The sequence below is a fragment of the Diadema setosum genome, chromosome 3, assembly GCF_964275005.1.
Source record: "Diadema setosum chromosome 3, eeDiaSeto1, whole genome shotgun sequence".
NCBI lineage: Eukaryota > Metazoa > Echinodermata > Echinoidea > Diadematoida > Diadematidae > Diadema > Diadema setosum.
In genome coordinates this window covers 21,634,634-21,648,519 of record NC_092687.1, presented here as the reverse complement: position 1 = coordinate 21,648,519, position 13,886 = coordinate 21,634,634, and the positions used below count along the sequence as shown (strand labels likewise).

General features: G+C 36.7%; 1 protein-coding gene across 3 annotated transcripts in view; it reads right to left on the bottom strand.

Moving 5' to 3' along the window:
* The window catches only part of LOC140226554 (APOBEC1 complementation factor-like), a 60,899-nt gene continuing 47,013 nt past the window's right edge, over window positions 1-13,886 (bottom strand). For 2 of the 3 annotated variants that reach the window (XM_072307004.1, XM_072307005.1), the window contains 4 exons: window positions 11,554-11,652; window positions 10,544-10,673; window positions 6,036-6,179; window positions 1-4,551 (listed from right to left, as the gene is read on the bottom strand). In XM_072307004.1, coding sequence (XP_072163105.1) covers window positions 4,445-4,551; window positions 6,036-6,179; window positions 10,544-10,673; window positions 11,554-11,652 — 480 coding nt within the window. In that variant the 3' untranslated portion in view covers window positions 1-4,444. The remainder of the gene's footprint in view (window positions 4,552-6,035; window positions 6,180-10,543; window positions 10,674-11,553; window positions 11,653-13,886) is intronic. The other variant, XM_072307007.1, reaches the window with a different exon arrangement.

Here is a 13,886-nt window from a genome sequence, read left to right as displayed (position 1 = left end):
GGGGGGGGGGGGGGTTGCAGCCAAGGAAAGTTTTCTCCCCAGCCTTATGGATTTCAGTTTTGTGAATTATCCACAAGGTGCAGAGATTGAATTACGTGCACACACAGAATGGATCTCATGCTCTGAGTCTCTTGATACACAACCTGTACCCTATTTTCTAAGGTACATGGTAAAGTACTAAATTGCATACAATAAAATCCAAAAACTTTTCAAATAAAGAAGCCAAGAAAACTGGCACAAACAATCTTTGGTATCAATGTCCCACCAGATAGAGTGGTGCATTGTATCGGCAGCAATCAGCTCATTACTAATTGTCCTCAATATCTTATAGGAGCCATAACGCTTTGGTTTTGGCATTCATTTCTGGTATTTCTTTGGTACTGCAGATACAAGAAAGAAAAGACATAATACTTTTTGGTATATGCATGTATAGTTTTTAGTGCTGTTTGTAGAGGAAGGAAACATGTTTGTGACACAACCAATCAGAAAGCACCTTTCAGCCTTAGCAGCTCTCATGGAATGTAAACACAAGCTTGATTGGTATGCTCTAACACTCAATCATCCAATCACTTTCCACCTTCCTTCAACAGGTGGCTATACAGCTACTGCATTTTCCATGCATTTTCCATTGGCTAGGCCATATCTGTTCCAACTACGATCAACCAATCAAATCCCTCTACACATGCCTTTGAGGCTGAACATAACAGGCTGCTGCCAATTGGGTATCTAACTATGTATTCAAGGCCTGCTGACCAATTCTAGTCAATTTCTCTCAAACTTTGATGATTGGGCATTTCCAGACTGTTGATCAGGACTAATTTACTTTTTTTTTTGTTCTTTTAATGTTGCTGTACAAAACGTACAAAAATACTTCCTGAGGAATCCAAAGTTCCTTTGGTCATGGTGTCTTCATGGGGCAATGGCTTGCCGCTACAATACAAAATAAACAATACAAGAAGTTCTTGGAACTTGTGAAATAAAATAAAAATATTTCTGTAGTTGGCCTGAGAGACCATACTGTACCATATAAATCCCAGGTCTTTGTGTAAAAGGACAATAAATGTTTCATCTAATTATGTCATGAAAGCCTAAATTTACACAAATTTCAATGAAGGCAACAAATAGTTACACACTTTGGTACATCACTAATAAAGGCCTGGGATTTATATAATTTGTGTGTTTAAAACTTCTATAAATGTACACATATATAACAACTTTTTTCTTTTCATAAAGCTTACAAGTTGTAGCAACAGCTGTCCAAATTTGGAGCTCACCATAACTTCTTACACTACATTTAGCTAACAAACTAAGTGACCTAGAATGTAATGAAAATCAATGATGCATGTAAACAGTTTACTTTTCAAGTTGCAAACATATAATAGAGCAGTGAGTTGGCTTGGATGAGATGTTTAAAATAATTTTGATGTCAGTAAAGCTCACAGTAATTCCAAAAGTGAATGTTCAGAATTAAGTACACGTTTCACTTGATACAATCAGGTCAAATATATTTCTCACTGTGAGGAGGACCTCTTCTATCTCATATTCTTTTTGTTTTGCTTGTTTGGTGAGGTGGAAGGGAATAGGATTGGTCAAATAAGAAAAATGACAAACCACTGGCCTACATATGGACCATCTTTGAAACATTACAAAAATTGTAGGCATTATGTAGTACTACAGCAGGTTCAGATTTGTTTTTATGCTTTGAAGTTGAAATGCCTCCATGCAGACAAGTTTCAGTCAAAGAACATACTCCAGACAAATCAGGCACTGCAGAACTGCAGAAACAAACAGTCTTTCTTTGAAAGAACATTGCAGGTTTGGGAACAAGTAATTAGAGTGTTCTTCAGCAAAACTGCCAAGATATTTTGCTCCATGCACATTCTCAACAGTTCTGTGTGAACTGTCAGGATTCAATGCTTTCTAACACAGTTGTAAAAGTTAACAATTATGTGCCTTCAGAGTTATGAGATTTCAATTTGGCACTGATAAAAACACATTGCACAATGTACACTGTGGCAACTCATTTGGGGTTATCTGGCAACAACCAATCTCTACAATTGCAACAGGTGTATAGTCACACCAGTACACACCAGAGGAGTCTATACTTAGTATGTCAAGTACAGGAGATAATCTGTACTTTGTATGTCAAGTAGGCTACAGGAGATACTCTGAACCCAATATGTCAGTATTAATTCTTTAAGGCATTTACATCTGATCTCAACAGACATATCTATAAAAGGCACATATGTAAAACAGATATTTTTCTTGCCAATGCTCAATATCCTCAGAAACATTCCTTCCAAACATGGCCAAATGAATATCCACTTATATCCTGTATTTTATGACTACATTTTGCTCCCTTATCTTTGTCCAATTCGAAGTTTCACACAAAGAGGCAAGATGTGACAAAAAGACTGACATTTGGGTTTCAAGTGCTGTACCATCTACACAATACTTTCTTAGCATCTGCTGTGACAGACTATGAAAATTGTTAGTTTTTGACGAGTGGACATCCACTGATTTTAAAACGTGGCCTACAATACATCTTCCCTGCAACATAATTAATGAATAGTAACATGTCATGAACTGGATTTAAAAATTTTCAATTTGATCTACAAATTGAAACTCTTGATAAATGCAAAACACCACACTTGATAAGTACAGAATGATGGAATGACGGAACTATTCTCAACTATCTACATGTGCATGATAAATGGCATAAATTTCTGAACTTGAATACGGATATATTATGATGCTATCAATATTGTCAACATGAATAAAGATGTCTTATTAATCTAACAAGAAACAGCAAACAATAAGCTATCCATAAAGTGATGCAAAATCAACTCTAGTTGTATTATCAATGCTTCAAACAGAGTTTATCCACCTCTTACTGCACACATTCAACACTTCACTGATTCGCCTTAAATAGAGGAAAAATAGTATGAATCAACAGTTTTTATAGAAGTGAAGAATCTGTTTAAATAACACCAAAATAAGCATAAATCTTCATAATATAAATTGTCAGTACATTCCTTTTTTGACTTTTCTAACATTTACACCCCTGTCACTGCATCTTTCAATAAAATCAAGGGGAAAAATAATGTTTCATGAAGAAAACTGCTACTATATTAGTTTCAATGATGATGAAGTCTTGGAAGTGGTGACAGAGAAACAGTATAATTACTTAACTGAAAATCGTGTTAATTCCTTTGACAATATATTTAATTCTACAGATATGAAAGAAAAAATGAAAATGTAAACATATCTTAGAATGTAAAAGTGGAAACAGAACGTGGTCCTTTGGGTAAACACCAGATGAGTGGTGAATATCTACTTATCAAGCCTTGTGAAACACAGACAGTTCATCAAAGACCGAGAATAAAGTTTGCACAGTTCGCTCCCCAAGAACTACAAACTGTCTAAGTAAAATGCCAGGAAGTATAAAACATACTTTATAAGCACACAGTCATGGAGATGAAGATGTGTAGAGTATTTGACAGGTGATATTGACTCTGAGACAGCAGCATTGCAAACTCCATCACTGAGACTTTGATGAGGTACAGTCTTACAGATGTAAAATCAAAGATACTGCAGCTTCTTAACGCCATAAGATGAAGATTTTGGATTGAAGAGAAATGCACAATTCATTTTTCAATCCTCATATTGATGATAAAGTGATAGTGAAAGTGGGACACACTGCTGATTGGCAAGTGCTATACCACAGAGATCGACAACCTCACTCAGTGCTTTTTTTTTTTCTGAACAAGACCACAACTGAAGCTTGGAAAATGAAAGACAGTATAATTGTTCCAAAATCACTGAAAGTACTGAAAGACACATTAAGAAAGACAATCACTTCCTATCAATCCATGTAACAATGGCTGCACAACTCTCTAAAGGCAGTAAACTTAGAGGTGTTACATTCTTTGTTGCACTGGAAAAAAAAAAGTATATTTTATTTGTCACATTATTTCATAGGGTCTTCATCACATTATTCCTTTAAAAAAGTCATATCACTTCTACACACCTGTCACAAGACATAAATGTTCCAAAATTGCCAATAATGGCAGTAGTTTGTATGAATGACAATGGATCTAAATGATGTTACTTCTTTGGCACCTTTAGAAGTCATATATCCACAGATCAAATAAACCTTTTCCTCCATTTCATAGGTAGTCTTAACCAATGATAAAAGTATGTATGATTAAATGAGTTAATTGAAATGAATAAAAGTCAAACAATAGAAAATTTCCTTGTGCTAGTCTTTCAACAAGAAAATATGAAACGCTTCAACATAAGAATATTCTATCATGGTAGCTACTCCTAAAGAGAAAGTAAAATCAAGAGAGAAAAGACCAATTACTGCATTCTTTGTCAGGAATAGGGTGCGTAGAGCCAACTCTTGTCCATTTATGAGCAATTTTAAAGGGTCAATGGTCCCTCAGCCCTGGTAGACTTGGTAGATGTCTCCCGGTCCGTGAGTGTAGGCTCCCTGCTGGTGATAGCCAGACTGGTAGGGGTTGCTGGAGCTGCCGTGGCCATCACCACCTGTCACACAAAAATAGGGGAGGACAGATTAGACACCAGTGGAACTAGAATAACTAAACAAATCCCTCTCTCCTTTTCAGCACAAAGGAAAGAGAAGTTGCATGCTTAAGCACATATAACTGTGTTTTGATTTTTAACAGATGATTAATTATTTTGTCAATATAGGAGGATGTCATACATGAGTCAATTCACCAAAGTGGAATTGATAAAAATCATTACACGAGGCTGATGTGAGAATCTGATCATCATGCTAATCAACATTCTTCATAAGGCTGGAGCAATCCCCTCCTGACATGCAGCAAACTGAATTAATGCTCTATTCCTGTCCGATGACTTGAGAGCATGTAAACTAACTTGCTCATCCCCCTAAAAAAAAAAAAAAAAAAAATCAAATCAAATAGATACACACATACAAGCACATACATGTCCTTATGTGCACATACAAAAAAAAAAAAAAAAAAGAGCTCAAAGTTAGACTTTATACACTTATTTAGCCCCTTCTCTAGTCTCTAATAGCTACGAAGGCATTGGTTTTAGATGCTCTCATAACGAACAGGCTGCAGGGGTTTTATTAACCAGGGCCTGTCAATATTCAACACAAACTTTGGCCATCACATCAAGCACTATGGGTGGAGTCACTTTAGTGATAAGTGAAAATGTCCAAAGTTATTACGGTGTGCCATACCTGAGGCTATCGTAAGTAAAAACACACAAGGTAATTGTTGATTATTCATGTGGTCTATGAATCAAAGATCATAAGAGTTTTGCTCCAAAGATGCAAGAACAATATGAGCTTTTATTTGTGTGCATTTCTATCAGTCCATCTTGGAGTGAGTGTCTTGTCTAAACTTTCATGACAGACACAACTCAGTTATTGCCCTTTTAAATGCATCCCTTTACATTTGATGCTTGATGTAGTTCACCCATGTGACATAGTGTATAAATATATTTTGGTGATGTTCAATTTTGTAGGAGGTGCAACTATACCCTCTGTCAAATAAAGCCCTATAAAATGTTTTACTCCAATTACAGATGTAGTCGTCTGATAAATTAGCAGAATGAATTTGAAACCCGTTTAGAAATTAAATTCCATAATCATTTTCACTGTTGCAGCAGCAAAACATGTGTACATGTAGACACATTATGATGAAATATATTCTTATGTTTTGCTAACACAATACTTTTAAGAGCTTATGATAACAGAATAGCAAGGAAAAATATGGCTTTAAAGAATGAGGAGTTTTAAATGATTTTTGTTTTAATGCTCATGCATCTTATGTGAGTAGCAATCATTACTAGTTTGATAAAGTTAAGGCACTGGTAATGACAGGATAGTCAGATGAAGACTACAGAGATAATGACAGCATTCAGTAATATATATCTTACTCAAGCAGGTATGGTGGGATGCAAAGAAAAAGAAAATATAGATGAAGGTAATGAAAGTAACCATATGATACGACAGAAGCAGCACTAAAAATTCCTACCTGCGCTAACTACTAGGCCACTAGATGTGATAGGATATGAGCTATGAGATGGGCCAGTTTGATGAGGATGGATGGAGGCAGTGTATGCAGAAGGGGAATGGGAGGGGCTGTCTTGAACAGGGCTCTCTGATTGGTCCTCATCACCTACATATGCAAATGAGCAAAGGCAAAGGAGAGGAAGCAAATATGTGCCAGCATAGGAGCATTCTGAGTCAAAAGAAAATAATGAAGATTGATAAATACTTGTGAAATGGCATCAGGTTTACATCACTCATTTGATACCATGGACATGAAAGATGGTGATTTCACAATTTGCGTGAAACCATTTCCAGTTTTCATTTGTTGGTGAAATGATCATCCTGGGTCTCAGGATGATTAAGCATCACGCCATCATGAAATGGTATGTAACAAAAAAAAATTGTCAAATGTCCTCTTATCAGCATACAAGTGGTAAAGCTTGCTCACACTATGGTAATTGAATTTAGCACAGTATTTTCACAATGCCTTATTGATAAACGTATGAAATACTTTGCAGTGATAAAAGGTATCATGCAGGAGACAACCTTCAGCCAATCTGAGAATGACATCAATGACAAACTAAACCAGCAGGGAAGAATTTTCTCTTCCTTTGTATCAAGTTGACATAGCATTCACTCACACACACACACACATTTGATATATTGCAAATCTGAAAGTAATGGAATATTGTGTAGATATGACAGAGCTACATGGATATCAGATGGGGTTGAAGTAAAGATATTACCATGTTCAACCCTTACTGTGCTTTGTTTGGTGATTGGTACGCATGCTGGAGTGCTTTCTTCACAGAATGGCGTAGTGGGTGTCTGGAAACTGATTGTCAATGCACAGAGATTACCAAATTCCTCTAATGCCTACTAATCACCATGTCTTTCTGTTAGACAGAGACATTTTGTTTCATCTGAGTGGGTTTGCTAGCTAGTCTACACCTAGGTCAAGTTGGGATGGATTAATGAATGTTGATGAGACAGTTTGAGAAGTTTAGTTAAGTGGTTGGACACAGAATGGACTAAAGAGAAAGTATAGTTTGAGAGCTTAGAGTGAATGGTCAGACACACTTCAATGTAAACTGCTATATCTTATTTTCCCCTCAGTAAACAGTAACAGCTAAGTTATCATTTGCCAATTCCAGAGGGCCATTAACAGTGTACATCCAACATTTGTACACATCATCACAACAGCCAATCACATGGAAACTTTTATCACATTGTAACATGCTTTCAACCCCAAGATAGGATAGTGTACATGCAATTGATATCCAAATATACATGAGTAGATCAATTTTGTTTTTTCTTTATCTCCATGTTGAGAGAAAAGGCTGTAATATGGTTTATGCTAGTAACAGCACATAAAACATGACAAGCAGTGGTGGAGAGTGGGTGGTGTGATACCATACTTCTCCAGGGCAGTCAGACATCATGACTGCCTCTCATATATTAACTATCAATTTCTGTGACAATAGATAAGAGGATGGACCTTGATGTAGGTAAACATTACAATCACTCAGGGCTCTTGTTGCAACAGTCTTGTGGACTAACCATTCTTTAGGCACATGCTTAAAACTGATTTGTTCAATGACACATGCATCTCAAAGTCAATTACACCCAGTGTTTACACAGTCCTGTTTGCAGGGAATATTCTCAAAGCTCAGTAAGTGAACCCTGAAGCCTCCCCTGGCCCTGACAAACTTGCTGAGTTCTCTGACAAACTTTTTTTTTTTTTTTTTTGAGGGGGTGGGGTGGGGCATTCTCAAGTTTAACTTTGTGACAATTATCCTTTTACAAGTTCCTTTGATAGATATGAAAATATATAAAGTACACTAATATAAACTGAAATTTCATGACTGATGATAATGAATGATGATGAAACAGCAATCATATAGTGCCATTTATCTGTAGAAACATTCACAGGCACCCTGCTCCCACAATGTGTTGCACATCATTCACATAGTTGCTGGAACAGGTAAGATACATTGACAATCTATTCTTCTATAAATAGACAGTCTCCTCCAATCTGGAAGATGTATGAAATGAATAAAACCACGCAATCATTCTGAACGAAAAATAGACTGCTCTTAAAAAAGGCTAAGATGGCTTGAGATGCACAGACAGGATAATAAGCACCATTTCTCTGTTGTGATCCTGAGAACCAAGCAGTGAAGTTACCTTCTTAATTCTGAGCAATAAACAATATTTTTCTAAACCCTTATCTCCAAATGCTTACATTTCTCTCTTTCAATATTGTGAAATGAAAGGGAAATTGCCCAAGGTGGGTGTGATACAATGGCTGCACTGCTGTATGATGACTGCATAACAAATACAGTCAACCTCACCCAAGTCAATTCCAAAGGGATCTAAGAAAATCTTTTGACTTACATGAAGTTTGGCTTACACAATAGAATTAGTACTTGTTTCTATTGGTAGTAGAATTTTCTTTGACTTGGCCGATTCAATTACTTGTGCAAGGTTGATTAAAGGACTAACAGACTACATGACTTTGAAGTGATTCACCGGTCATACAACCTAGCAACTTGAAGTGTGACCAGCCTTGCCAGTTTTAGTCATGTGACTATGTTGCAAATGCCAGTTGTGAGGATTTGACATGTCTAATTTTCATGTCCAATAGTGGACTTTCAGCAAATCACGCTACAGTATATGTACTGACTCCAGTACAGTTGCAAGCCAAGCTACTGAGTACTATAGTATATGTGGTCTGTATGTAAAGTGTGCGGGACAATTCGGTCGACTGGCCATATGACATGGTTTGCCTCCAGATTCATGCGACCAGTCAGATCGTGTGGTGTGCAGCGAGCTTCTGGCGAGGTTGACTATATTTAACCCTTTGGCTATGCACAATATACCTCCTTGACACCCATGGTACCATGTCACTGAGTTGGTTAAGAAAAGGTCCTTGGGTTTGTGAGTCTTACCCCTTACCTATGATTGGAAGCATTGGTCAAAGATAAAATGAAGTTGCTATTAATCAGTGTGATACACTCATATTAGCTCTGATGTGATAAGAAATGATAACAGGGTGATGAAGGGAAATGTCGATGTCATGACCTAGTGGAATCTGCGATCAGCTGAGTCAACGTTTTATGCAAGTCTTGGTACGTGTGGATGTATACTTATGGCCTATCATCCAAAATTTTTGAGTGTTCCAGTGAACACATTAACACAAACACACACCTGCTTTTACACTTTGCTGCTTTCTATGTTCAGTCACAAGTGTATAGACATTGTTACAGGACATCACAGTTACACTGTACAGTTTCTTTCACACACAGGACAAATGAAAGCTTTTTTTTTTTTTTTTAATTTACAGTAACAAAACAGAACAGCATTTCTATGTGACATGAATTGAGGGCAGCATCTACCACACATGGCCTGCATCTGGGTTTATCCAAAGCACAGAGAGTTTTGCATGTCTGGGATGATATCTATTCATTTTATGAAAGACTGCATGTATCTCTCCTTTACAAAATCAGCAAAGGATCATTTTATCTATCATGTGATCTGTTTGCTTTTTCTACAAAAATCATCCCAGGAAAATTCCAATTGGAAAGTTTGTGAAAATTTGTCAAAAGAAGTAATGCACTTCTGCTCCATCATACTATTCTCATGGAAACATGTAAATGTATTTTATTCTATTTTATTAATTTTCTTTTTTTTTGGGGGGGGGGGGTCAGACATGGTCGCATTAACTGCATGTTTGTGAGAGTAGAGCTTGTCCTTTAAGATGAATGATGCTTTGCAGCACCAATGCCACTTTATTTGAGTCAGAAAATATCTGATGTCATGGCATCCTTTCATATCAACATCCCCACACTGAGGACACGAGTCCAGGTATAATCTTCATATGCATCAAAATTCACACTGTAGAAATCAGAAATCAAGACCTTGGTTAAACTGATTTTCTTTTTTTTTTTGGGGGGGGGGATGGTTAGTAGTATGGATGACATTTACGGTGAAATCTGCAAATATCCTACACAGTGCAATATGTGCTTTAAAGGACACCTGTTGTATGATAATATTTGGGACTGGTTTAAGAAGAGTGATCTCCTTGAAATATCTGACAGGGTTCACTGCATTGAATGTTTCTTCATTTCTGCTCAAGAAATACCTGGCAGTTGTATTTGATACAAAACATTCATTTTCAGCATATCTATGAGTGCTGTACCCTTCACTGTGATTTCATATATAACCTAGCAACTGTGAATAAATCATATATTCTATAGCAGAATCTCATTAGTGCTTCTCATCTGGTGATGGTGGGTCTACTACATGTGAATGACGCACATCTCCAATGGCTTCATTCATGGTGGATGAAGCAACCTCCACCCACTACTAGCCTCTGCACCCAGTGTCAGACTAGCAGCAGGCCATGGCAGACTGCTACCTCCAAGACATGTTATACTCAACCTATAGACGACACATAAGTTGATGGAGCGATGTACAGGTACCTCTTACCATCGACTGGTACCCCCAGGGATGCCAGCATGCATTCAGCTGCAAAGTTCTTGGCTTGCTCCGGTGTCTGGCAAAGTTTCTGTGGTGTCATTCCATCCGGGTAATTGCTAGCCAGAGCTGGGATTGTCACCTGAAAAAAACATAAGAGGGTAAAATAAAATGTTTAAAAAAGGTAATCATTGCAATTATTTGACATAGAGTATAAAATCAGTAAAATCAGACACACATTATCAATTTCATTTCATTTGCTTTTATTTTCACAATTGCAATGCACAGGTACAGAAGATAATAGCTGCATTTATTTCACATTGCTGGCAAGTTTCATTCTAACAGTAAAATTCTGCATGTACTTTCTTGAGAGGTAAGGACCATGTCCTTTGCCATGACTTGACTTATTACAACAGAACATTTCTTCAACCGTAAGAAATACCAGTACAAAATATTCCTCCCATTATATATATATCATACCCTATATTTGAGCAATTCATTGTAATTCAGACGCTTTATGGCTAGGCTTGCTGTAACAGAAACACTCATGTACAACTCATCACAAATATGCATGCAGTAAAGATTCAGAGGTTTTCCTTGTGAGAAAATATCTATGAAATTTGATGCCACACAAGTGTTGAACCAAATGAAACGTTCATCTATGAGCCAACTCCACTATGCTTGTTCAGTCAAGACATCTGTGATAAGATGTTTTGCGACAAACAAAATTTTGCAATGAGAAACACAAATTTTTAATTGTTCAGAGTAATTTTTCAGAGCATAGAATGCTTTTTTACCTTCCACACATTTTCTCCCATGAAGAAAACACACAGACATTCTTTCATAAATTCACCATTAACCAACACAGTATAAGAGCTGGGTGGATATTGTGCAATATCTGAGTTTCAGATTCTCGTAAGTGAGAAAGAGGAGGCAGCTAAAATCCTTAAAGTGTAACACAAACTGCTGAAGAATACTTGATGACCGAGATGCAGCCATCTTTGTTGGAGGGACTTCCTCACCTTGTAGACAAAGAGCTGGACATCACCGCTGGTACGATGGGAGAGGAGAGTAAACTGGGGAAGTCCCCAACTATTCTTATTGCACAGTTCCTCCAGAACCTGGATGAACCAAGATGAAAGACATGCAGAAAAAAAAAGTCCTCATACCACTCCTAAATAGTGGCTTAAATTACTTGCAAGAAAGGGGGAAAAAAACCCCAAATTGTATGAACCTGTGGAATGACATTCCTTATTTCAGAAAAAAAAAGCTCTAGTGAGGGAACTTCCACTTTTTCGCTAAACACCTGCACTTTCTGAAATCATTCATGTTTCAATGCAGACACATCTACTTGACAACATAACATCGTACCAAGAAAGGATCGACTCATGCAAATATATTTGATGTATAAATAATCCAGTTATTTTCTATACCATAAATTGGGAGAAAATCTTGAAATAAAGGAACAAAAATGTTAATAATCTAGTGAAGTGTATAACAATGATGGGGTGAATTCCTCAGAAATATTTACTCTATCTGAAGCTGGACACAGTTTCCTTTCAGCCAAAGCCAAAGTATTAGCATTATACTGACAAATATATCTCATTCCAAAAAAAAAAAAAAAAAAAAAATACCAGGTACTTTTGTTTAACCAGAACCCACCCACAAGAGTGTGTCCACAAGAATTGACATAAAATGAAATTGGAAACAATGCAATGATGCACATTCACAGTTTTGTTTTGAATTTTCTTATCTACAAGAAACTTTACATCAATTGGAAATCTGTGGGGAAACACAGGACCACTGAGAGAATTGTGTCTTCCCACTTCTCTTTGAATTTATATCACATTTTTTAAAAGGAGCGACATCCCACTGACCTAAATTTGAACGAAAAGAGCTCCTCACATGTAAAAAATATGAGACATTACATTTAATACTTCTTAGTCTTAAGGGTGCATTTCAATAGTTCCAATTTCTAAAGCTTGCCACAGTGGTCTAGATTGAACCATGAGTTGGGACCAAATCTTTATAAGGCGACCTGTGCCAGGAAGCATACTATGTTGGACCACTTTGTGATGTGATCCAGAGCATGATTAAGCAAACCATGACATTTACATTGATCTACTGGTAAAGTCATAACAGGAGTTTGAAGGATGAATACATAATTTTCCTAAAAGAATTGTTACAAGTTTTGAATTTATTCGTCTTGTCTGAAGCAGAAACATTAACTTGACTATTCATTAAAAATATATATATTTTTTTTCAATGAATTTAGAAATGTAACTTGTTACCAACTATTATATCTAACCCAATAAACAATGAGCAATAGCAGATTCTTTGGTTGTTGTTTTTTTTTTTTCACAGGTAGGTTCATTGGCAGTATTGAAATATTACATGATAGGAAAATTATACGAACACCACATATTATGTGCTGATGAACCCATGTTTTGCTTTGTTCTGTTTGTTTGTTTTTTAAACCACTACTCCTCCCTGGACTGTGCCAGACCATGTCATTGTGGTGGTGCTTGGATCGATCTGGTTCATTCTGTTGGCTTTACCTGGGACTGAATGATCCCAATATGAGCCATCTTCAAGAGTTTTTGCAGCCATGTTTTCCTTTATTTTATTCACATTTTTTATTTTCATACTTCTGCCATTTGGCTTTGACTACACATTATGCTCCTGTAACACAGTAATGTACAATGCCTGTTACCATAACCATCATCATGTACCCTTACTGCAGCACGCACACAGCTATGTACATTACATGGGAAAGAGAAGTCACTGTTTTCATAACAGACTATTCTACAGACATTCTTAAGTGTTAGATAAGGAGGCAAAAGACTAAAAAAAGTTTAAAGAAACATGATGAAATAAGGAGAGAAGGTTAGGCAAAAATAGGATGCACAGTAATAATAAGATGTGGAATTATATGAGTGAGATGTACATAGTTTTGCTGAAATAGCACAAGACACTTGCAAATATACGTACATACTGGGGGAAAAAAACCAACAACACTTCTTTGGCCAAAAATAAATCAGACTCAGAGATGAAATAAGCAAGCCGATTGGTAATGTAAAAGTGATGCTACTAAATGGTTTCCATGCAGCAGCAATTATTTTTGTATGACAGGCAGCAGAGCTAGGGTTTATCAATGGCAAGGAAAGGAGTGAATACAAAAGATATGAATGACCTCATTTGCCATAGTCAATCACAAAGAAGAGCAGAAAAGAAAATATCCCCTGTTTGCCCTCTTCTAGTTTAATCCAAACAAATGTTTGTGATCCCCAGCTGTGCACTTGAGAAAGGAAATGCTGGAAAATGTGTGACATTATGCCATTTTCTTAGATAGCTG